This window comes from Chelonoidis abingdonii, chromosome 1, assembly GCF_003597395.2.
Source record: "Chelonoidis abingdonii isolate Lonesome George chromosome 1, CheloAbing_2.0, whole genome shotgun sequence".
In the NCBI taxonomy this organism is placed as follows: domain Eukaryota; kingdom Metazoa; phylum Chordata; order Testudines; family Testudinidae; genus Chelonoidis; species Chelonoidis abingdonii.
In genome coordinates, this window is record NC_133769.1 from 371645895 (window position 1) to 371668800 (window position 22906).

General features: G+C 46.2%; 1 protein-coding gene and 1 pseudogene across 1 annotated transcript; both read left to right on the forward strand.

Moving 5' to 3' along the window:
• The first annotated feature begins 10252 nt into the window (after window positions 1-10252).
• On the forward strand, window positions 10253-11199 carry LOC116822459 (olfactory receptor 52N1-like; annotated as a pseudogene).
• A 9626-nt stretch (window positions 11200-20825) lies between these two features.
• On the forward strand, window positions 20826-21773 carry LOC116822472 (olfactory receptor 52R1-like). The gene has a single exon (XM_032776371.2). The coding sequence runs from the start codon at window positions 20826-20828 to the stop codon at window positions 21771-21773; it is 948 nt and encodes a 315-aa protein (XP_032632262.1).
• The last annotated feature ends 1133 nt before the right edge of the window (window positions 21774-22906 follow it).

Sequence of the window (22906 nt, forward strand, 5' to 3'; positions counted from 1 at the left end):
AAAGCTTTAAATCTCTGGAATAAAAGGGCTTAAGAGAATTAACATGGTACACTTTAGGCTGTAGGGTTGAAGTGGGGAATGCTATGAGATAGTTAACAGCTTCCAGGCACTCTTGGACCGTGAATGGTCCTTCCCATGACACTTCCATCTTATGGGCCTGTTGCACTTTCAAGACCATAACCTGGTCGCCTACTTTGAAAGAACGCTCTCTTGTATGTTTATCATACCAGGCCTTTTGATCTTCCTGAGCATCCTTTAGCTTTTCTTTAGCAAGGGCTAAAGAGTATCGGAGGGTGCTTTGTAGGTTGCTTACAAAGTCTAGAATGTTAGTTCCAGGAGAAGGCGTAAACCCCTCCCATTCCTGCTTCACTAGCTGTAATGGCCCCTTAATCTTGTGGCCATACACAAGTTCGAATGGTGCAAACCCTAAACTGGGATGTGGTACAGCCCTGTAGGCAAACAACAGCTGCTGCAACACTAGGTCCCAATCACTGGAGTGTTCATTTACGAATTTATGTATCATGGCCCACAAAGTTCCATTAAATCTCTCCACCAGGTCATTGGTTTGATGGTGGTAAGGGGTGGCAACCAAGTGATTCACCCTATGAGCTTCCCACAGATTTTTCATGGTCCTGCCAGGAAATTAGTTCCCAAATCTGTAAGGATGTCGGAGGGCCAACCTACCCTGGCAAAAATGTCTGCTAAGGCCTGGCACACACAGTTTTAGCCCTGGTGTTGCTTAGAGCTACTGCTTCCAGCCATCGGGTAGCAAAATCCATGAAAGTCAGTATGTACTGCTTTCCTCTGGGGGTCTTTTTGGGAAAGGACCCAGAATATCCACAGCTACTCGCTGAAATGGGACCTCAATTATGGGGAGTGGCTGGAGAGGGGCTTCCAGATCTTGGGGCTTTCCCACTCGTTGGCACACCTCACAAGACCGGATATACTTGGCAACGTCCTTGCCCATCCCCTCCCAGTGGAAGGACTTCCCCAACCGGTCCTTGGTTCTGTTCAGCCCGGAATGACCACTGGGATGATCATGGGATAAGCTCAAGAGTTTTACCCCGTACTTAGTTGGAACTACCAACTGTCTTTCAGGATGCTAGTCTTCCTGGTGTCCACCAGAAAGAGTCTCCTTGTATAAAAGTCCTTGTTCTACAACAAATCGAGATCGGTTAGAAGAGCTGAGAGGCGGTTGGGTGCTCCATGCCGCCACCCAACCTTTCTGAAGGCTGTCATCTGCTTCCTGCTCAGTCTGGAACTGTTCCCTTGAGGATGGAAACATCAGTTCCTCCTTAGACTGTGGACTTGGGCTTGGTCCCTCTGGAAGCGATGTAGGTGATGGGGTTGTTTTCCTTGATTGTGAACCGCATTCCGCTGGTGCACTATGTGATATTTCAGGCTCTGGCTGAGCCTCTTTGGTAGGGTTGTCGGATGCTTCTGCCAGTTCAGGCCCACTGGTGCCCTCTGGCGTTGGAGTTGTAGATGGGTTTGCAAGCGCTGGAGTCAGCGCTGGCAACGGTTCTGGTGCTGGTTGTTTTGCCAGTTCTGGTTCTGGGATTGGATTCACTACAGCTGTAGCATTCATGTGTAGAAGGTCCGGTTCCAAAACTTCTGTCTGGGTCTCTGGTAACACAGATGGGGCCCTGGTGGAAAGCTCAGGAACAGGGATGGGTTTGGAAGCTTGCTTGGCCTGGCTGCGGGTTACCATTCCCACCCTCTTGGCCAGCTTCACATGGTTGGCCAAGTCTTCTCCCAGTAGCATGAGGATGGGATAATTGTCATAGATTGCAAAAGTCCACATTCCTGACCAGCCCTTGTACTGGACAGGCAACTCAGCTGTAGGCAAGTTTAAAGATTTTGACATGAATGGATGAATTGTCACTTGGGCCTCTGGGTTGATGAACTAGGGATCCAGTAAGGATTGGTGGATAGCTGACACTTGTACTCCGTGTCTCTCCACATGATAACCTTCTTTCCACCCACTCTCATGGTTTCCCTTCGTTCCGAGGGTATTTGAGAGGCATCTGGGCCTGGAGATCTTTGGTGTGATGGTGGTGTAATGAACTGTAATCGGTTGGGGTTTTTGGGGTAGTGGGCCTTTATATGTCCCAGTCCATCACATTTAAAACATCTCCCAGCTGACTGATTACTGGGTCGAGGTGGGTTGCTGGAGACTGGTGAGGTGGGACAATAAGGTGTCTGGGGCTTTCCTTGGGTTGTAGGTGAGGCCTTGGGTTGCCCCCGGTGATAGGGTTTAGTTTCGGTTTGCCCCCTCTGATATTAGCTCCAATTGCCGTAGTTTTTTTCTTTTCTGCCACTTTCACCCATCTGGCTCCAATCTGCCCTGCCTCAGTTACAGTTTTGGGCTTCCCATCTAGGATGTACCTTTCTATTTCCTCAGGAACACCCTCTAAGAACGGCTCCATTTGCATTAGGAAGGACAGATCTTTCAGAGATTTAGCATTTGCTCCTGATATCCAGGCATCCCAATTATTTCCAATATGGTAGGCATGTCGGGTAAATGACACATCTGGTTTCCACCTAAGGGCTCTGAACCGCCGACGGGCATGATCAGGTGTTAGCCCCATTCTGATTCTGGCTTCGGTTTGAAAAAGTTCATAATCGTTCATGTTCTCCTTAGGCATTTCAGCCGACACCTCTACTAAGGGTCCACTGAACTGTGGCCTCAGCTCTATCACGTACTGGTCTTCAGGGATGTTGTACCCATGGCAGGCCCTTTCAAAATTTTCTAAGAAGGCCTCAATATCATCACCTGTCTTGTAGGTGGGGAATTTTCTGGGGTGGGAAACAGTACTTGGAGAAGGGTTTTTAGGGTTGGCTGGTAACTCCTGCTTAGCCCTTGCTAATACTAGGGCATGCTTGTGGGCTCCCTCTGGATCTCCATCTCTTTTTCTCTACCTTCCATAGCTCTTTGTGCAGCCTTCTCTGCATCTGTCTGTCTGGTTCTTTTGGGCTCCTCAGCCTGGAGTTTGGCTAAATCTAGTTGTGCTGCATGGTTTTTTTTCTCCTTGCTGGCATTTCCTCCTCATACCTGGAGCTATCTTGTTACGAGGCAAACAAACACCACAGTTTTTAACTGATTTTCCAGAATGAGAAGAAACAGAAAACTGGTTTGTAACTATGTTTTTGCAAACTGTTAATTACTCTCCAGCTAAGCCCACTGGAATCCTTTTAACAAAGCCTTGTTAGAAAACCTTCATCTGTTTGCCTTCAGGGTATCTCTCCTTTCACTGCTTCCCCCAGCACCAAGGAAGAAAAAAGATCTGGCTTTTGGTTCCTAAAAACTCCTCACCGCTGCTCACCATGCAAGGTTCTCCCCCTCGACTTTAGGGTACAGATGCGGGACCTGCGGACTTCTAAATTAATTACTAGCTATGATCAGGTACTCTGCCACATCCAGATTTTCAGTGTCTGGAGCACTCCTTTCCCCCAGAACCTTCCCTCCTGGTAGCCTTGAGAGAGTTCACCGGTTCCCTGTGTTAAGCAGGAATTGTAACTCCTTGCTTTGGCAGTCTCTGCTTATTCATCCGTATCATCCCAGTTAATCTTTGCCGTATGTACTCTTTCTTAGATGCACGTAGGCAAATACCTAGGAGAAGATGCTAAACAGATCCAATACTTCTGTAAAGGAATTCAAGAATGTATGAACTAATAGAGGTCTGCACGTAGAAATGTTTGTACCTAGTATATAAGGTTGTTCTGAGCCAGTATGTGTGGCTTCTTCTTTGCAGCAACAGAAGCACCCGCTAGCTGACCGGAGAATAAAAGCTTGGTACCAGCTTCTGTTTCCGTGCCTCCTTGGGTAATGACTAGCTCAGGGAAACGAGCCTATTTGCTAACACTGGTGAGCACAGATTCCACATCCTGGATCTTTAAACAAGGAAAATCAATCAGTATCAAAAAAGGCTATCTTAAGAAGACAGGTAAGAAAGCACTCTGGGAGAATAGCATACAGCTACTCTCACAGACAACAGATTTCAAACCAGAGGATGTTCCCTGGGCAAAATTTTTACACACACAAAAATATCCAATACCCATTTGATTCGGTCTATTCATAAGACAGGTTACAAGAAATAAACATAAACTATTTCTCCTTTCTAGACTTTACTCTCGATAAGGAGGCTGGTTTTATCTTCACTCTGCTAACTGAACCCAAACAAGAAATTCCCTCCTTCTTTTAAAACATCTTGTTCCCCATTGGTCTCTGGTCGGTGTTAGCTAGCTAGGTGAACATTTAACCCTTTACAGGTAAAGAGGCTGTGTAGAGGAGGCCCTCGAGACTAGCTTGTACTAAGCGGTATGAGGCCTAAGCTACAGTAATGGTCAGACTTTGCTAACATAAGCAAAGTGAAGCTGTGAGCAGAGCAGGCCTGCTCACAAGAGCTGGCAGGAAAGGGCTGTGCTCGCAAGACAGATACGTACTAAACAGTATGACACTAGAATCACAACATTCACATACTGCCATTCCACACAGATACAAGACAGCGGACCCATGCAATGAAAGGGCAAAAGGGTAATATGATGGATAGAGTTGTTTTGTTCAAACCAACATGTACATGGTGAGAGGCGGCACCTTGCTACGTAGAGGGGTTGTACCTTGTTACGTAGAGGGGTTGCACCTCAATACGTCAGAAGTGATGTGTAACTTGTTTGTACCTGTGTACAAGAATGCATCCCTGGGGCGATGTCTTTGTCCGGCCTAGGGGACAGTGGAAAGTCCCGCCACTGACTGAGCCGGGTCCATTGCCAAGAGGCACTTTCTCGTAGTATGCCCTGAATTAGGCTAAGAAGCCTACAGGGAACTGCCATTGTGTCCGAGATCGCAATAAACCTAGCAGACGTGACTTTGCACCTTACTAGAGTCTGTGGTCATTGGGGGTTCTCGTCAGGTCTGCTGCATCAGCTATCTGCAGAGCTGGGGCAGCACACAGGGTGAGCACACGCACGCAGCCGAGTGATACCAACAAGGAGACAGCAGAGCACCACACCGGTAGCATCTGACAACACCTCTGACAACAGAGGCATTAACCCTTAACCATCTGTTTATGACAGATGTGTTGGTAGGTTTCTGAGAGGGAACGAAAGTGGAGTCCCAGAGTTCACATCTCACAGGAGTGGGGAGCTCACAAACCCCAGCTAGTTATGAAAACCTCAGATTTCCTTTGAAAGTATGGCGAAGGCTCAGGTTCCCTCTTCCAGCCTTTCCTCTGCATCCCACTCAACAACCATCCCTGACAGAGCGGGAGTCCATTGCTCTCTTGGTATGATGGAGAGACCATGGTTAACGCAGGGTAGTCAGGTCTCCTGGGTTTTGTCTGTCATTCTGACACTCAATCTCTGTGTCACATTGTACAATTCATGTTGCCCCGTGTCTCAGTTTACTTATCTGTATAATGGGGCTATGTTCATAGTCACTTCCCTTTGCTAAGTGTTTTCAAAATCCTTCAATGAAAGGTGCTGCACAACATGATGATAGTTACTAATGAGAATTACAGATCTCTGATGCCTTAGAGACAGTTCAATGTGCCTGCAGAAAGTGCTTGTCTCTCCCCTCAGTCATCATTCTCCAGATCTGTCTGTCTAATATCTACCCATTGCTCCTAGATATCTACAGTGTATCAGGCCCTACAGACATCTACACATTATCCTCAGTTTTCTTGCTAATTAACTATAACTTTTCAACATACACAAATGCACAGAGCAGCCAATTCCTCTATGAGCAGAGACCCGAAGAGATCTCATCTCCCTTTGGGATGATCCCTTAATTACTCCTAAAGCTGTATAAATAGCACAGAAGTGCAGGCAGGCTTGTCTCCAGCCTGTTTACATCCAGATGCTGCTTCTCCCCTAGAGGCGGAGTGAACCCTCCTGGGATTGCACAGAGCTATATTATAAATGGTGCATGACCCTGTGTCGGCTCTCGGAGTGGGACGCTGCTGCAGATGCGGAGGTGAGAGAGGTGTGGGATACGGCTAGCTGAGGGGGATTCCTTGGGAGGACACTTCCACCTCAGAATTCACAGGTGCCCATCTCTTGCTGAAGGCTCTGGCTGTTAAAAGTGGGGCTGTTACCTGACTTTTATCTACTGGAAAACATGGAGGTGCTAGGACTCCTCACTGTGGCAGTTATAAGAAATTTTCAGCATGGGCAAGACATCTTCTCTCTTAGCTTCATTCAAGAAATTGTCAAACTGTTATGCTTGAAACTTAAAAAAAAAAAAAAAAAAAAAAAAAAAAACCAACCCCCCAATTCAGCCATAAGCAGATGCCCAGTATGGTAAATGCCAGTGCAAACGCTTAGAGTTTGACAAACTTCTACACAACTGAAAATGAGGTTATCTAATGGAAGGTGTTAGACCCCTTAACTAAACATGGTGCCACCCGCACCACTTTCAATAGCTAATTCATTTGTGAATCCCATTAAGCTAAGTCTTTGCTCCAATAATGTCTGTGACAAGGAGTTTCACAGGCCAGATAGGTATTATGTAAACAATTTTCTATTATCAGTGTTTTATATTCAGACTATCAATGTAATTAAATGTTCCCTTTGCATGTGTTATGAGACAGAGTAAACGTAAATGCTTAATCTAGTTTCTTTATCGATAGATTCATAGGGTTCAAGTCCAGAAGGGCCCATTTGATGTCCAGTCTGACCTCCTGTATAACACAGGCCAGTAAATTTCACCTAGTTACCCCTGTATTGGGCTCCATAACTTGTGTGTCACTAAGCCCTTGTCTACAATAGGATTTTACATCATAGATTCACAGAGCTACGGGGTGAGAAGGCACTGCTAGGGTCATCTAGTCTAACTGCCTGCCAAGAAGCAGGATTTGTTGCATCCAGGACAGATGACTGTCCAGCCTCCTTTGGAAAACCTCCAGGAAAGGAGCTTCCATGTCCTCCTGAGGCGTATCTTCCATTGCCCTCCTGTTCTGACTCTCAGGAAGTTTTCTCTGAGATTTCGTCTAACTCTGCTGTGCTGTAGTTTGAACCCATTGCCTCTTGTCTTGTGCTATGTGGTAAGAGAGAACATTTCTCCATCTCTTTTATGGCATCCTGTCAAGTGTCTGAAGATGGCTGTCATGTCTCCCTTTAATCTCCTCTTTCCAAACTAAACACACCCAGTTCCTTCAGCCTTTTTTCGTATGGTTTGTATTTCATACCTTGGATCAGCTTTGTCTCTCACCTCTGGATCTTTTCCAGTTTTCTTATATCCTTTCGATACACTGATGCCCCAAAATAGAAACAATACGCCAGCTGAGGCCTAGCCAGCACTGAGTACAAAAATACTAAAACCTCCTATGACTTCATGTTATGTCTCTTTTAATGAATCTCAAATCTGCATTTCTGTGGGGTTTTTACAATAAGAAAAAAATGCACAGCCCTGTAAGATGTACCTATAGCAATCTAATCACAGTGTAGACAGCTTGAGGTCATAACATTCTTCCATCGACCTAGCTACCACCTCTTGGGGATGTGGATTAACTCTGCTGCCGGGAGAACCGCTGCTGTCCTTCTACACTGAAGCCCTATTGTAGCTGTAGCCTTTTAAGTGTGGACAAGCCCTCAAGCAGATCTTCCAGAAAAGCCTCCAGTCTGGATCTGGAGACTTGCGCAGTTGGAGAATCCATCACTTCTCTTTGCAGTCTGTCCAAATGGTTAATCACCCTCAGTGTTTATTTTGCATTTATTCTCTTATTATCATCCTCAGTGTTAATCATTTGCCCTTGGAATTTCTCTGGCTTCAGCTTTCAGTCATTGGGTCTTGCTCTGATTTTCTCTGCTAGATTAAAGAGCCCATTATAACCCACAGTGTTTTTCCATTAACGCCTCACTTGATCCTCTTTTTGATAACATAAGTAGGTGTAAGTCTTTAAGTCTCTCACTGTCAGGCTTTTTGTCCAGCCTCAAAGCTTTTTTGTGGCTCTTTTTTGCACTCTCTCCCAATTTTTCAACATCCTTTTTTAAATGTGGACCCCAGAATTGGACGCAGTTGTTTTGCACCAGTATCGTGTGCAGAGTTACAATCCTTCCCCTGCTCCAACTCTCCACTCTCTTGTTTATGCATCCAAGGATCATATCACCCTTTTCACCACAGCATCGCACCGAGAGCTCACGATATGTTGGTCGTCCACAGTGACGCCAAAACCCTACTCAAGGCCCTTGTGTTCCATGTTACAGTCCCGTAGTCTGGGGGCTGGGCCTGCATTCCCTGTTCTGAGATGATAACGTTTCGTTTGGCTGTATTAAAATGCTCTGGATCAATTGGTATGCCTGCTCTGGCTGCCTTATTGTAACTGCTTGGCCAATCTTTGGGTAGTCTGCAAATTATATCTGCAGCAGTTGTCTATTTGCTTCTAGATCACGGATCAAAATATTTGATAGCATTGGACCTAGAACTGATCCCCGCAGAACCCCACTAGAAACAGCCCCATTCAGTGACAATGACCCATTGGCAACTGCTGGCTGAGATCTGCCAGTTTTTAATCCATTGTAGAAGTGCATCACTGACATTGAACAGTGTGCATTTTTATCTGAATGTTTTCCCTTACTAAATTAAATGTCTCCGAAAAATCAAAGTCTATTGCATCTGCTCAGTTTTCTTGATCAGCCAAACGTACTCTCATTAAAGGATGAAACTGGGTTTATTTCAGAAGACTGGGTGTTGACTGACACCAATTATATTCCTAGACTTTTTTGTTAACTAATCCCAGACCAGCTTTTCCATTGTTTCCTAACCTTGTCAAATCTTTTTTTTTAAAACTTTCCCTTTTTTTAATGTTTTAGAATTAATACAAAACTCTCCTGTATTTACCTTTTTCTATTTTCTGGGCTCTGCTGCTCTCTGATTGTCTGCTTCTGCTTCAAATGAGATGTGTGGTTGTTTGGTCCATTGGTAACTTCAGTTTTTCTAAGTCCATGGTTCTATTATACATACTCTTTAACACCTTCCTTAACTGTTAATGAAGTGGAAAGTATTGCATCACCTCATGTGGTATGTGTACATCATAATGCATCCTTCCAAAAGCAGAACAAAGCCATAGCATGAATACATCTGCCTTTTCTGCAGCTTTAACAAGTTTCTTTTTCCCACTAGGAATTGGCTTAAATCTTTTCTATGATTTCTTTTGATTTTTCCTAGATGTTTTTATGTCTCTTATCAATTTTCATAACTTCCAATATATATTGCTTGTTATGTATTTATTCTTCTGTTCTCTCTTTGTCCAGTTGAATGTAATCAGTTCCATTCTTTATTTTTCTCTCATTGATCATATGCTCCCTTCTTTGTCTTTTCTCTAAATTAAATACTCCCAGACTTTTCATTCTGTGCACATATGACAACCTCCCCCATTCTCATATCCTGGCTCAGAAACCCCCTTTTTATTTGCTATGTTCTTTATAGAGCCTGGGTGACCAAAACTGAATGTATGTCCAGACAAGGTTATTCTCTACCCCATTACTTTTACATCAGAACATTGTCCTTGTTTTAGACACTACAGTGAATGAGTAAGTGTTTCCATAGAGTTGCTATCAATGATGCACTGTGTCCCCCCCCTCCCCCTGGTGGTGTGTAGCAGTTCATAGAATCACAGACTATCAGGGTTGGAAGGGACCTCAGGAGGTATCTAGTCCAACCTCCTGCTGTCAAAGCAGGATCAAACCCCAGCTAAATCATTCCAGCCAGGGCACAGTCAAGTTGGGCATTAAAAACCTCTAAGTATGCAGATTCCACAACCTCCCTAGGGAATCCATTCTAGTTGGGACGTTTCCCCCAGCACATCTTGGGAAGGGTTTGGATTTTTTTCACTCTCAGATTTTGAGCCACTGGATGAATGCAAAAATCCCTACAGTATAGTCCCTCTAGCCTGAGTTTTATTGGATTTCCTGCTGATGCCTATTGTTTCCCACATCACATGTAAGAATTATTGATGCATGGAGCACCATAATATATGGAATAGGCCTTAGTAGGGTCAGTTTTTCATAACTCATTTCCCTGAATTATGAAAACACCATTTATCAGTGTGTGAAAAGTGACAAATCTGCTCCATCCATGAGAACACCTCCAAAAGGGCATGCAGTGTCTCATATTAACATTGTGTCTCCATCCAGGAATATTTACTGCGCCCATCACCCTAGAGCTTGGGCACATACAGGAAGTCAGGGGAACGTATGGTACATAGAGAAGACACCGTTGTGCCTCAGAGTTGGACACCTTCTCCCCTACTCCATGTCAGATTCCAACACAACCGACTTCACCAACACCTCCACCTTCATCCTGCTGGGTGTTCCTGGCCTGGAGGCGGCCCATGTCTGGATCTCCATTCCCTTTTGCACCATGTGCGCTATAGCCATCTTGGGGAACTTCACCATCCTGTTCATTGTGAAGATAGAGCCGAGCCTCCATGTACCCATGTACTATTTCCTCTGCATGCTGGCCGTCACAGACCTGGTCCTGGCCACATCCATCCTGCCCAAAACTCTGAGCATCTTCTGGTTCAATTCCAGAGAGATCAGTTTCAGTGCCTGTCTCATCCAGATGTACATCATTCACTGCTTCTTAGCGATGGAGTCTGGGATCTTTGTGGCCATGGCTTTGGATCGCTACGTTGCCATCTGTGATCCCCTGAGGTATTCCACTATCCTCACAAACCCTGTGGTGGCCAAGATTGGCCTGGTTGTGGTGCTGCGTGGCTTCATGCTAATGCTGCCCTTTCCCTTTCTGGCGAGGCGGTGGCCATATTGCAGAACCAGTATCATTCCTAACACGTACCGTGAGCACATTGCTGTGGAGAAGCTGGCCTGCGCCGACATTCGCGTCAGTAATTACTATGGCCTTTTGTGATAATCTCTGTGACTGGTCTGGATGTGCTTTTTATCACTGTGTCCTATACCCAGATCCTCAGGGCCATCTTCAGCATCCCCACAAAAGACACCCGGCTTAAGACTTTTAGAACCTGCGGCTCCCACCTCTGTGTCATCTTAGCCTTTTACATCCCAGCTCTCTTCTCCTTCCTCACACACCGGTTTGGCCACGGTGTGGCCCTCCATTTCCACGTTCTCATGGCCAATGTGTTCCTCCTGGTGCCCCCCATGCTAAACCCCATCATCTACGGAGTGAAGACCAAGCAGATACGAGACAGTCTACACCGGCTCTTTCCTCATAAAGGGACCTAAAGTTTTCTCCTGGTGCTCTGGCTCTCAGACTGAGCTCCTTGCAGAGCTAGTTGGTGACATAGTGCCTGGCCCCCTTCCCTGAATCACTTTTTGTACAGTAAAAGTGACATTAAATCCTTTCCTGACCACACTATGGAATGTCAGACTGACAAACTTGGAAATCGGTTTGTGTACAACTCATTATCTCACAGGGGGGCCACATTTCTAATTTCTGGTAACTGGACTTTGAGGCCCCACTCATTGCCACATCTTTTCCAGTGGGTCACTCACTCTTCTCCCCATCCCATCAGTTGCTGGATTGTCTCCAGTTCACCCTACCTTGCTGCAGGGACTTCATTTCATATTTTGGTATAGAGGAGGAAGGCAACTTTAACTGTGATCCCCGGGGGTACTTAAGCACTTGAAAACTCTAGTGCAGGGGTCAGCAACCTTTCAGAAGTGCTGGGCCGTGTCTTCATTTATTCACTCTGATTTAAGGCTTCGTGTGCCAGTAATACATTTTAATGTTTTTAGAAGGTCTCTTTCAATAAGTCTATAATATATAACTAAACTATTGTTGTATGTAAAATAAATAAGGTTTTTAAAATGTTTAAGAAGCTTCATTTAAAATTAAATTAAAATACAGAGACCCCAAATTCAGTGGCCAGGATCTGGGCAGTGTGAGTGTCACTGAAAATCAGCTCACGTTCCACCTTTGGCTCTTGTGTCATAGGTTACCTACCCCTGCTTTAGTGTTTTGGCTGATAACTTGGCAATTAGCTGATGTGATGAAATGAGGCTGTTCTTAATGTTTCCTCTGAATACCGTGTGACTGCCTCAGCTTCCCCAATGCATTTCTTAAGTCTCCAGCATGCATAAATGGCTGACACTCTGTCTCCTGTCAAAAAATGGCTGGGGCCCTTCCCCCCTACAAAGGGATGGTTAAAGGTGAACAAAGAGATCAGGTGACCTCCTGGCCAGGGAAAGAGACTGAGGCCAGAAAGGAAGGTCTGGAGGGGGTTTCAGTTTTGGGCTGGCTGGGAAGAGGCAGGAACCCCAGGACTGGGGTCTAAGCTCCTTGCCTCCCCAGAGGGACCTGGCTGGAGGGTCCCAGTTGTACCTACAAGCCCTGCTTGTGACTGTGTTCCTGTCATCTAAAAAACCTTCTGTGTTGCTGGCTGGCTGAGAGTCCCGGTGAATCGCAGGAAGCAGGCGTGCAGGGCCCTGACTCCCCCACGGTCCGTGACAGGAGCAGTGTTTCTAATTCGTATAGAAAAGAAAGAAAATTAACGTAATAATAAATCTGCTAAGCTCTTATATAAACATGTTTGACACCTTGCGGCAAGTCACTTAAGGACACTTAACGATCACTTTCCTCATACGCACAGTGCTAGTTATCTCAGCATAGAAGGCAATCAAACTGACCAGGCATGACTTCCCCTTGCTGAATCTATGTTGACTGTTCCTCATTAACTTCGTCTCATCCAAATGCTTCAAAATAGATTCCTTGAGGACCTGCCCCATGATTTTTCCAGGTGAGGCTGGAAGTTTCCTGGTTTCTCCTTCTTCCCTTTTAAAGGCTATTATCAAATCCCCCCTCACTCTTGTCTTCTGCAGACTAAATAACCCCAGTTCCCTCAGCCTCTCCTCATAAGTCGTATGCCCCAGTCCCTTAATCATTTTCATTGCCCTCTGCTGGATTCTCTCCAATTTGCCCACATTGAGATCATTGCAAGTTGTTTGACCTAGTTCAACATGACATTCAGATTAACAAACTAGCAGTAGATAGTTTCATTTGAGCATTAATTAGATGGAGTGAGAACTGGCTAACTGATAGATCTCAGCAAGAAGATGTCCATGGGCAATCATTGTCCAGTGGGCTTTTTCTTATGGTTAACTTAGGTCTTAAGAACCTAAATCCCACTGATGTGTGTCTCCAGGAGTCCGGCTGTTGAGAGGAGGCTATTTCTACATGGGACTGTCAGCTGTGAGCCCTCTCCTAAAGCGAGATGCCTAGAACAGATCAGAATTTTCTTGTGGGATACCTGAGAGAGACACAGATCCAAAATCTCTGCTTTACCATATTTGGAATAGGGACATCTCCCTCATCCCATGTGAGCGCCTTGAGTAGCAGGCAAATGAGAATTTAAGTTGGGTACTCAGTATCTCCATCTGGAGCTCTTTCATTTTCAACAAATACACTTCTAGTGCATTGTACATATACACATTCCAGAACTGCAAGGACCCACCCAGGAAGCATGATCTGAGGATGCGAAATGGATCAGGCTTGCTGGGAAGATGGTGCAGGAACACCACATTGGAGAACTCCACCAGGATTAAGGCCTCAGCGAAGACTCTAAGCAGCTCATTAGCTGTGGGGCAGCGTCAGTGCTCAGGTTGCTTTGTGAAGGCTACTGGTGGAATATCCTACAGGGTTAGACAGCAGATGAGCCAGAGGGTTGAGAAAGGCAGTGGTGCCTAAATAATATATTTTCCTAAGGGCCTTTGTAGATCTAGCTCTGGATGTATTTTTGGAAGATGCTTTAGTCAAACAGATATTCAGGTTCAGAGCCAAGGGAACTAGCTGGCTACGTTGGAGGAAACTTCATGGACGTCCACTGCTCACTTTTAAAGGACTCTTTCCTCCTGTCTTTGTATAAGGAGCAGGGTCCCTGCAGTAAATCAGTATTTTATCTGCTCTTCCCATCCTCCTGTTTGCCGTGCTAGAGCCTGAGTAATGCCCCTTGCTTAGCTGGCTAACAACTCGTGCACCCTTGTGGGACGAGAACATGGTGTGATGCTGTGTGATTGAAAAAGGACCAGTTTTATTACTGTTGCTACCACAGTTATACAATTGCAACAAATTCTCTCTAGCCCCAGTTTTGTTCCCCCAAACATCTGCCCTGGACATTCTTCTAACTGCCAGGGCAGGGCTGTGCATTTCAGTCCCACCCAGCAGTCTATGTAACCATCCATTCTTAGTGCTGTCAATCCTCCACCTCTTCCATCCACCCACTGTGGTTTGTTGCACACCGTAGCTGTGCCTTGTCTGAATTTGATTGACAAGCTTCTTGTGGCAGGGACTGTTTCTCCTTCTGTATTTGCGAAGGGCCCAACACAAGAGGCCCTGAACTGGAGTGGGGTCTCTGGAGGTTTCCAAAAAACAAATAATGATCATAAATAATTAACACAATAATGCAGGTAAATCAGGGCCTGCCCCTCATCTTTGCCGTTAGCTGCAGATGAAAGTCACACCATGCTGGCCAGCTACAGAATGTTAGTAACTTTAATACGGGTGCATGTGGTGCCCCCTTTCGGGTTGGACAGGAGAATTCATACAGTCTCATTTCAGTGCTTAAAAGCAAGGCCCATACCCCCGATTAGCTAGATGAGGAGGCAGAGAGTTCAGCTGTGGGAATCCAAGCATCCTCCAGCTGCATCAATCCTGGAAAGCCTGACTCAGCCTGGAACATTTGATTTCAATTCCACCTGTGAGAGACTGGCAGGAAATGAACCAAGAGGGAGAGAAGAAATCCAATGCAAACACTAATCCAGTCTCTATCCTGCCTACAGGGCCCCCCTTGTTCCAGGGCAGCTTTGGAGGAATGGTGAGGCCTCTGTCACCAATACATGCTCCCTGGCTGCCCTCTCTCCACAGGAACATTCTGTTGGTGTTGCTTTTCCTCAGTCTGTTCCCCTGAAGCCACCCCAATGACTGTGATGTTGTCATAAACAGATGGTTAAGGGTTAATGCCTCTTTTACCTGTAAATGATTAAGAAGTTCACCTAGCCTAGCTAACATCTGACCAGCAGAACCAATGGGGGAACAAGATGTTTCAAAAGGAAGGAGGGAAGTTTCCTTTGTTTAAAGTCAGTTTTAGCCTGAGTGAAAAAGATCAAGAACCAGCCTCTTATCAGAGTACTGAGTTTTAGAAAGAGATAAATAGGTTTATGTTTATTTTCTTTTTATAACTTGTCTTGGCATTAGGGGAATAATCAAATTTGGGTATTCTTGTGTATACTAACATTTTTGCCCAGGGGAACATCCTGTGTTTTAAATCCGTTGTCTGTGAGATCAGCTTGTACGCTATCTCCCAGAGGTTTTTTTATCTTTCTTTTTTAATTAAAAGCCTTCTTTTTAAGAATCTGATTGATTTTTTTTTCTGCTTTTTAGATCCAAGGGAACTGGATCTGGACTCACCAGGAATTGGTGGGGGGAAAAAGGGAGGAAGAATGAGTAATTCTTCCTTGTTTTAAGATCCAAGGGGTTTGGATCAGTGTTCACCGAGGAACTAGTGGAGGAGTCTCTCAAGACTACCCAGGGAAGGGAGTTAGTATTTGGGAGTGGTGGCAGAAAATCCGGTTTTAAGCTAGTAATTAAGCTTAGGAGGTTCACATGCAGGTCCCCACATCTATACTCTAAGGTCCAGAGTGGGGGTGAAACCTATGACATGTGTTGGCAGATTTCTGAGTGGGAGCAGAAGTGGAGTCCTGGAGTTCACACTTCACAGGAGTGGGGAACTCACAAACCCCAGCTAGTTCTGGAAACCTCAAATTCACCTTGAGAGGATGGCAAAGGCTCAGGCTCCCTCTTCCAGCCTTTCCTCTGCATCCCACACAACGAACCATCCCTGCCAGAGCGGGAATCCATTTCCCTCTTGGTGTGATGGAGAGACCGTGGTGAAGGCAGTGTAGTCAGGTCTCCTGGGTTCTGTCTCTCATTCTGACACTCAACCTTTGTGTCAATTTATGTTGCCCTGGACAATTTATGTCACCCTGTAGCGGGGTTGAGCCCTGCTCCTGCCCTGAAGAGTTAAAAACAGCCCTGGAAGGGGACTGTGGCTGGAGAAAGGAGCTTTTAGGCTGAGCTGATTGGGGGAAGTGGCTGCAGCTGGGGCCATGCCCCAAACAGACTCCGCTGGCCCTATACAGGCAGAGAAGCCGGGGCAGACAGACAGGTCTCCCTCTGCCTGTAGAGGGAGAAGGAAGGGCCTGGCTGCAGGGAGCTAGGACAGGGTACTAGGTACAAGGGCCTGGCTGCAGGGCTGGGGAAAGGCAGAGGAGGTGGGCAGCTCCAGCCTGGAAAGCCCAGGCTGCGGCCTAGCATAAGGCCAACAGGTACTGGGGCTTGCAGAGGGCAGCCCAGGGGTAGGGGTAGGCCAAGGCAGCAGGTCCAAACCCAACCTTGCAGTGATGAGTGGCTGATACTGCAGTCTGCCCCAAGGCGTGGGGCTAGACAGTGACTGGCAGTATCCTGATACTGAGGCGAGTTGGGGGTAGACGGTGGGGGTTCCCCTGGGAAGGAGAGACCTAAAGATAAAGAGGTTACTGCTTGGGGGCAGCACACCAGGTACAAGGGCACCTGGTCTGGGAGGGACACAGGGGCCAGAGGATAGGCAGATCACCAGTCTGAAGAGGGTGCTGTGGAGCTGGAATGAGCTAATTCCTCAAAGTCAACATTTTCTTCTGGGCAACTGTCCCACAGTCCTCACGCTTGCTCAGCTCCTTTGTATCAGGGCAGACCACTCTTGCCTGAGTTCTCTGCCATGTGTAGATGTGCCAGACTCACCCCTGTGGTGCCTCTAGCACATCTACACACTCTGTGCCTCAGTTTGCTTATCTGTATAATGGGAATATGTTCATAATCTCTTTTCTTTGCTAAGTGTTTTCAAAATCCTTCAATGAAAGGTGCTGCACAACATGATAGACACTCATGAGAATTACAGATCAATCTCTGATGCCTTAGAAACCATCCAGAGTGCCTGGAGAAAGTACTTGTGTCTCCCCTCATTCATCATTCTCCAGATCTGTCTGTCTAATATCTACCAATCCCTATGGATATCTAGGCATTACCCCTGTTTTCTTCCTAATTAAATATACATTTTAAATATACACAAATACATGGACACAGCCTAAGAGATCTCATCTTCCTTTGGGAAGTTCCCTTAATTACTGTTTACTACTAAAGCTGGATAAAAAGCACAGAAGTCCCAACAGGCCTGTCTCCAGCCTGTTTATATCCAGATGCTGCTTATCTGCTACAGGCTGAGTGAAACTCAGTGGATTTCACAGAGTTATGTTATAAACGGTGCACACCCCTGTGTTGGCTCTCGGCATGGGATGCTGCTGCAGAAGCTGAGGTGAGAGAGGTGTGGGACACGGCTACCTGAGAGGGATTCCCAGGGAAGACACTTCCATCTAGCAATTCACAGGTAACCATCTTTTGCTGAGGAGCTCACCTGCTCAACAAACCTAGGGCTCTGGATATTAATGGGGGGCTGTTTCCTGACTTATCTGCTGGAAAACATGGAGGTGTTAGGGCTCCTCACTGCAGCAATTATAAAGATTTGTCAGCATGGGCTAGATATCTTCTCTCTTAATTTCATTCAAGAAGTCATCAAAATGTTATGCCTGAAACTTAAAACAAACAAACAGAAAAAACCCTATTCAAACGTAAGCTGATGCCCAGTGTGGTAAATTTCAATCCAAACACGCAGAGTTTGGCAAACTCATATGGAACTCAAAATGAGGTTTTCTGATGGAAGGTGTCAGCCCACTTAACTAAAGGTGGAGCCACCAGCACCACTTTCAACGGCCAATCTATTTGTGATTCCCATTCAGCTAAGCTCTTTGCTCCAATAATGTCTGTGGCTGTCTTTTGGCTGTGTTAAAATGCTCTATATCAATTGATATGCCTGCCCCGGCTGCCTTATTGCAACTGCTCTGCCAGTCTTTGGGTCAGACCCAAATTTTATCTGCAGTGATTGTCTATTTGCTTCCAGATCAGTGATCGAAATATTCAATAGCATCAGGCCCTTTTTTATATTATTTGGGCTCTGCTGCTAGGGCTGGCTCTAGGCACCAGCAGAACAAGCAGGTGCTTGGGGCAGCACATTTCCTGGGGGGCGCATTTTGGCCATCCTTTTTTTTTTAAACTCACTTCATCCCCTCTCACAATCCTGCAGAAGTGGAGCCACGGAGCAGCTGAGGATCGCGCATGGGAGCTGAGAACCCATAGGGCCCTGGGAGCTGTAGTTCCTTGCCTAGCTCCCTGCCTATAGAACCAGTCCTGGAGCAGGGAAAGAGCTAAGTTTCCCAGCATTCCCTTGGCCACTATCAACAGGAAGGGAAGGGAGAGAGAGTATGGTAGCTGGGACCTCATGCTGCAGCTTGCTGTGAATGGAGAGCTCACTGCTGGAGCGGGGTGGCACTGTGAATGGGGAACAAGTGTGCCCAAGAGGTAGAAGGCTTTGGCCCAGATATCCCCTTCAGAAGACATCCCAAACTGCAGTAGGGATACTGGTGTGACCTCACCTTGCAGCCCCCAAAGAAGGAATTGAGTGGACTAAATGGACAGTGCCCCCCTCTATCTGAAGCCTAGCAAGGGATGTACGTGGATTCCACTAGAATTTAAAATGAAAAGTAAGGGAGAGGAGGCTCTGCTAGGGGACTTCGGCAGCTTTAGATACAATACCAGGTACATGGGAGGATTTCCACTTCTGAGCCATGGAAGCAGAAATTGACTTTTCCTTTCCAGATGTAGCTAATATTCTGAAAGGGAATCTAGCACCTGCCTTCCAGATTTGAACACCACAAAATTCAGGAGTGCTCAAGCTCAGTTTGGGAAGCTGTTCCTTCATTTCTCCCCAATCAAATATACTGATCCACTGTAACTCGCTGTAGAAAAAGTAGGATAAAATTGAGCAAGAAATGCTTCCCAGGGGTTATTAGGACTGGAATTGCTATTTTCCACAGCCATTGCCTTTTGTTTGTTTAAAAGGAAGGCAGTGATATTGCATTGGCAAATTCCCCATAGAAAGAAACAGTGGAACAAAAGTATAAGAAAGGCGCCTCAACTTTTCTTCATTTCTGGAGGACAGTCTTATAATATCCATCCAGGTATCCTCCAATCACGCAAGCTGAAAATTGTTCCACTTTACTGCAGCTCTGTAACCATATGGGACCCAATCCTGTCTGTGTTCTGTGCATATCCAAAATTCCTGCTGAATGATCTGCCCTGGGAGCGAGTTACCAGTGACCCAGGGCTGGGACAGCAGGAGGATGCAGGTTGAACTGAGAGTCCAGGGCTGGGGCGGCAAGGGGGTGGGGGAGGGCACTGGTGGAGGAAAAAGGGGGGTGCACAGTGCTGGGGCAGCACAGAAGGGATGTGGGGGAGAATCAAGGGCTGGGGAAGCAGGGAAGTGAGGGGGGGAGCCCAGGGCTGGGGTGGGGGGCAGCCAAATTTTTTTTTTGTTTGAGGCAGCAAAAACCCTAGAGCCGGCCCTTTCTGCTGCTCTCTGATTGTGGTTCTGCTTCCAAACGAGAAGTGTGGTTTTTTGGTCAGTTTGTAACTCTGGAGATCGTTACTCTAAGGTTCTATTATACATGCTCTTTAACAGCTTCCTTGACTGCTAAAGGACTAGAAAGTATTTCATCACCTCACGACACGTCTCTCCAAATGCAGAACTAAACTATGTCATGAATACATCTGCCTTTTCTACAGCTTTAAGAAGTTTCTTTTCGCCCACTAGGAATCAACTTAAACCTTTTCTAGGATTTCTTTTTATTTTTCCTTGATGTTTTTTATGCCCCCTAATCAATTTACATACTTTCCAATATCTATTGTTTGTCATCTGTTTTCCCTTCATCCCATTAGTTCTATATTGCTTTCCCCCATTATTGCAGCCTTCACTTGGCCACTGAACTGGGTTTCTACCCAAAATTGGGCACTTTTGGATTGTGGGATCGAGGATTGTTAGCTATCTAATGAAATCTTCTTAACGAACTTCCCATTTTTATTCTCATTTCCCTGTCTGTATTTTTTCCTCCCAATCAATTTAGCTGATAAATTGCTGCAGTTTTGGGGAATTAGCCATTTTGTAGTAATAGGTGTCAATAGATATTACTGGTTGAGAACTGTTCTCTGTTTGTCCATTTTAATATAATCCATTCCATTCTTTTTTTTTGTGCAATCGATCATATGCTCCCTTCTTTGTCTCTTCTCTGAATTAAATAGTCCCTGACTTTTTATTATATGCACATATGGCAACCTGCCCCATTCCCATATCCTGTCATGGAATCCTACATTTTATTTGCTATGTTCTTTATAGAGCCTGTGTGACCAAAACTGAGTGTGTTTCCAGAGCAGGCTATTCTCCACCCTATGCCTTTGACATCTGAACATTGTCTCTGTTTTAGCCACTGATGTGAATGGGCAAGTGTTTCCATAGAGCTGCTAGCAAGGATTCACAAGTTTTTTTTTCCTTGTGGTGTGGAGCACTTATAGTGGTTTGAGGCACTTTACTGGTTTGCCAAAATCTCCCCATACACAATGTGTAGGAACTGTTGATGCATAGAGCAACATAATATATGGAATAGGCATTAGGAGGGTCATTTGTTCATAATTCATTTCCCTGAATTATGAAAACACCATTTATCAGTGTGTGAAAAGTGACAAATCTGCTCCATCCATGAGAACACCTCCAAAAGGGCATGCAGTGTCTCATATTAACATTGTGTCTCCATCCAGGAATATTTACTGCGCCCATCACCCTAGAGCTTGGGCACATACAGGAAGTCAGGGGAACGTATGGTACATAGAGAAGACACCGTTGTGCCTCAGAGTTGGACACCTTCTCCCCTACTCCATGTCAGATTCCAACACAACCGACTTCACCAACACCTCCACCTTCATCCTGCTGGGTGTTCCTGGCCTGGAGGCGGCCCATGTCTGGATCTCCATTCCCTTTTGCACCATGTGCGCTATAGCCATCTTGGGGAACTTCACCATCCTGTTCATTGTGAAGATAGAGCCGAGCCTCCATGTACCCATGTACTATTTCCTCTGCATGCTGGCCGTCACAGACCTGGTCCTGGCCACATCCATCCTGCCCAAAACTCTGAGCATCTTCTGGTTCAATTCCAGAGAGATCAGTTTCAGTGCCTGTCTCATCCAGATGTACATCATTCACTGCTTCTTAGCGATGGAGTCTGGGATCTTTGTGGCCATGGCTTTGGATCGCTACGTTGCCATCTGTGATCCCCTGAGGCATTCCACTATCCTCATAAACCCTGTGGTGGGCAAGATTGGCCTGGTTGTGGTGCTGCGTGGCTTCATGCTAATGCTGCCCTTTCCCTTTCTGGCGAAGCGGTGGCCATATTGCAGAACCAATATCATTCCTAACACATACTGTGAGCACATTGCTGTGGCGAAGCTGGCCTGCGCCGACATTCGTGTCAGTAATTACTATGGCCTCTTTGTGATAATCTCTGTGACTGGTCTGGATGTGCTTTTTATCACTGTGTCCTATACGCAGATCCTCAGGGCCATCTTCAGCCTCCCCACAAAGGACGCATGGCTCAAGGCTTTGGGGACCTGCAGCTCCCATCTCTGTGTCATTTTAGCCTTTTATATCCCAGGTCTCTTCTCCTTACTCACTCAGCAGTTTGGCCACAATGGGCCCCATCATTTCCATGTTCTCATGGCCAACATGTACCTCCTGGTGCCCCCCATGCTAAACCCCATCATCTACGGGGTGAGGACCAGACAGATCTGGGACAGGCTGCTCCGGCTCTTTACTCATAAAGGGACCTAACATTTTCTCCCGGTGCTCTGGCTGTCAGACTGAGCTCCTTGCAGAGCTGGCTGGTGATACGGTGCCTGGTCCCCTTCGCTGAATCATTGAATGGACAGTGCAAGTGACACTAAATCCTTTCCTGAGCACACAATGCAGTGTCAGACTGACAAACTGGGAAATTAGTCTGTGTACAGCTCATTAACTCACAGGGGGGCAGACTTACAATTGCCGGTAACTGGACTTTGAGGCCCCGCTCAGTGCCCCGTCTCTTCCCGTGGGTCGCTCACTCTTCTCCCTCCCTTCCTCCATTTGTTGCTGAATTGGCTTTATCTCACCATGGGTTGCAGCAGGGACTTCAGTTCAGATGTTGGGGTTTGTGGTGGAATTTTTGCTGCGATCCCCGGGGATACTTAGATCCTTGAAGCTCTGGGGTTTTGGCAGATGACTCGGCAGTTAGCTGGCAGGAGCAGTGTTTCTAATTTCTTTAGAAAAGAAAGAAAATGAAAGTAATAATAAATCTACAATCTCTGTCCTGGTACAATCCCCATCCTGAACCGTAGCGTCCAAGAGACGGGCACCAGCATGAATCCCTCTAAGCTCATTACCAGCCTAGAACCTGCAGCGCTGCCACCAACCAGCAATTGCAGTGCCTGCTACACTCTGGTCCCCCCAAACCTTGCCCGGGGAACCCAAGACCCAGACCTTCTGGATCTTAACACAAGGAAAGAAAACCCTTTCCCCCACCGTTGCCCCTCCCAGGCTTCCCCTCCCTGGGTTACCCTGGAAGATCACTGTGATTCAAACTCCTTGAATCTTAAACAAAGAGGAAAATGCACCTTCCTCCCTCCTTCTTTCTCCCCCTCCCAGACTCTCCCTGAGAGAGACAGTAATCCTGACACAGAGAGAATTAGCCTCTGTCTCCCCCTTCCCTCCTTTCTCCCCATCAATTCCCTGGTGAATCCAGACCCAGTCCCCTGGGGTCTCACCAGAATAAAAAAAACAATCAGGTTCTTAAACAAGAAACTTTTAATTAAAGAGAGAAAAACAGTAAAAATTATCTTTGTATCATGGGCCAAGCTTAGAGCTTCCCCAGTACTTAGTTGGAACACCAACTGTTTTGTGGATGCCAGTCTTCCGGTGTCCACCAGAAA

Excerpts from the sequence above, each read along its gene's own strand:
- LOC116822472 (XM_032776371.2), top strand. The coding sequence starts at position 20,826 with ATGTCAGATTCCAACACAACCGACTTCACCAACACCTCCACCTTCATC.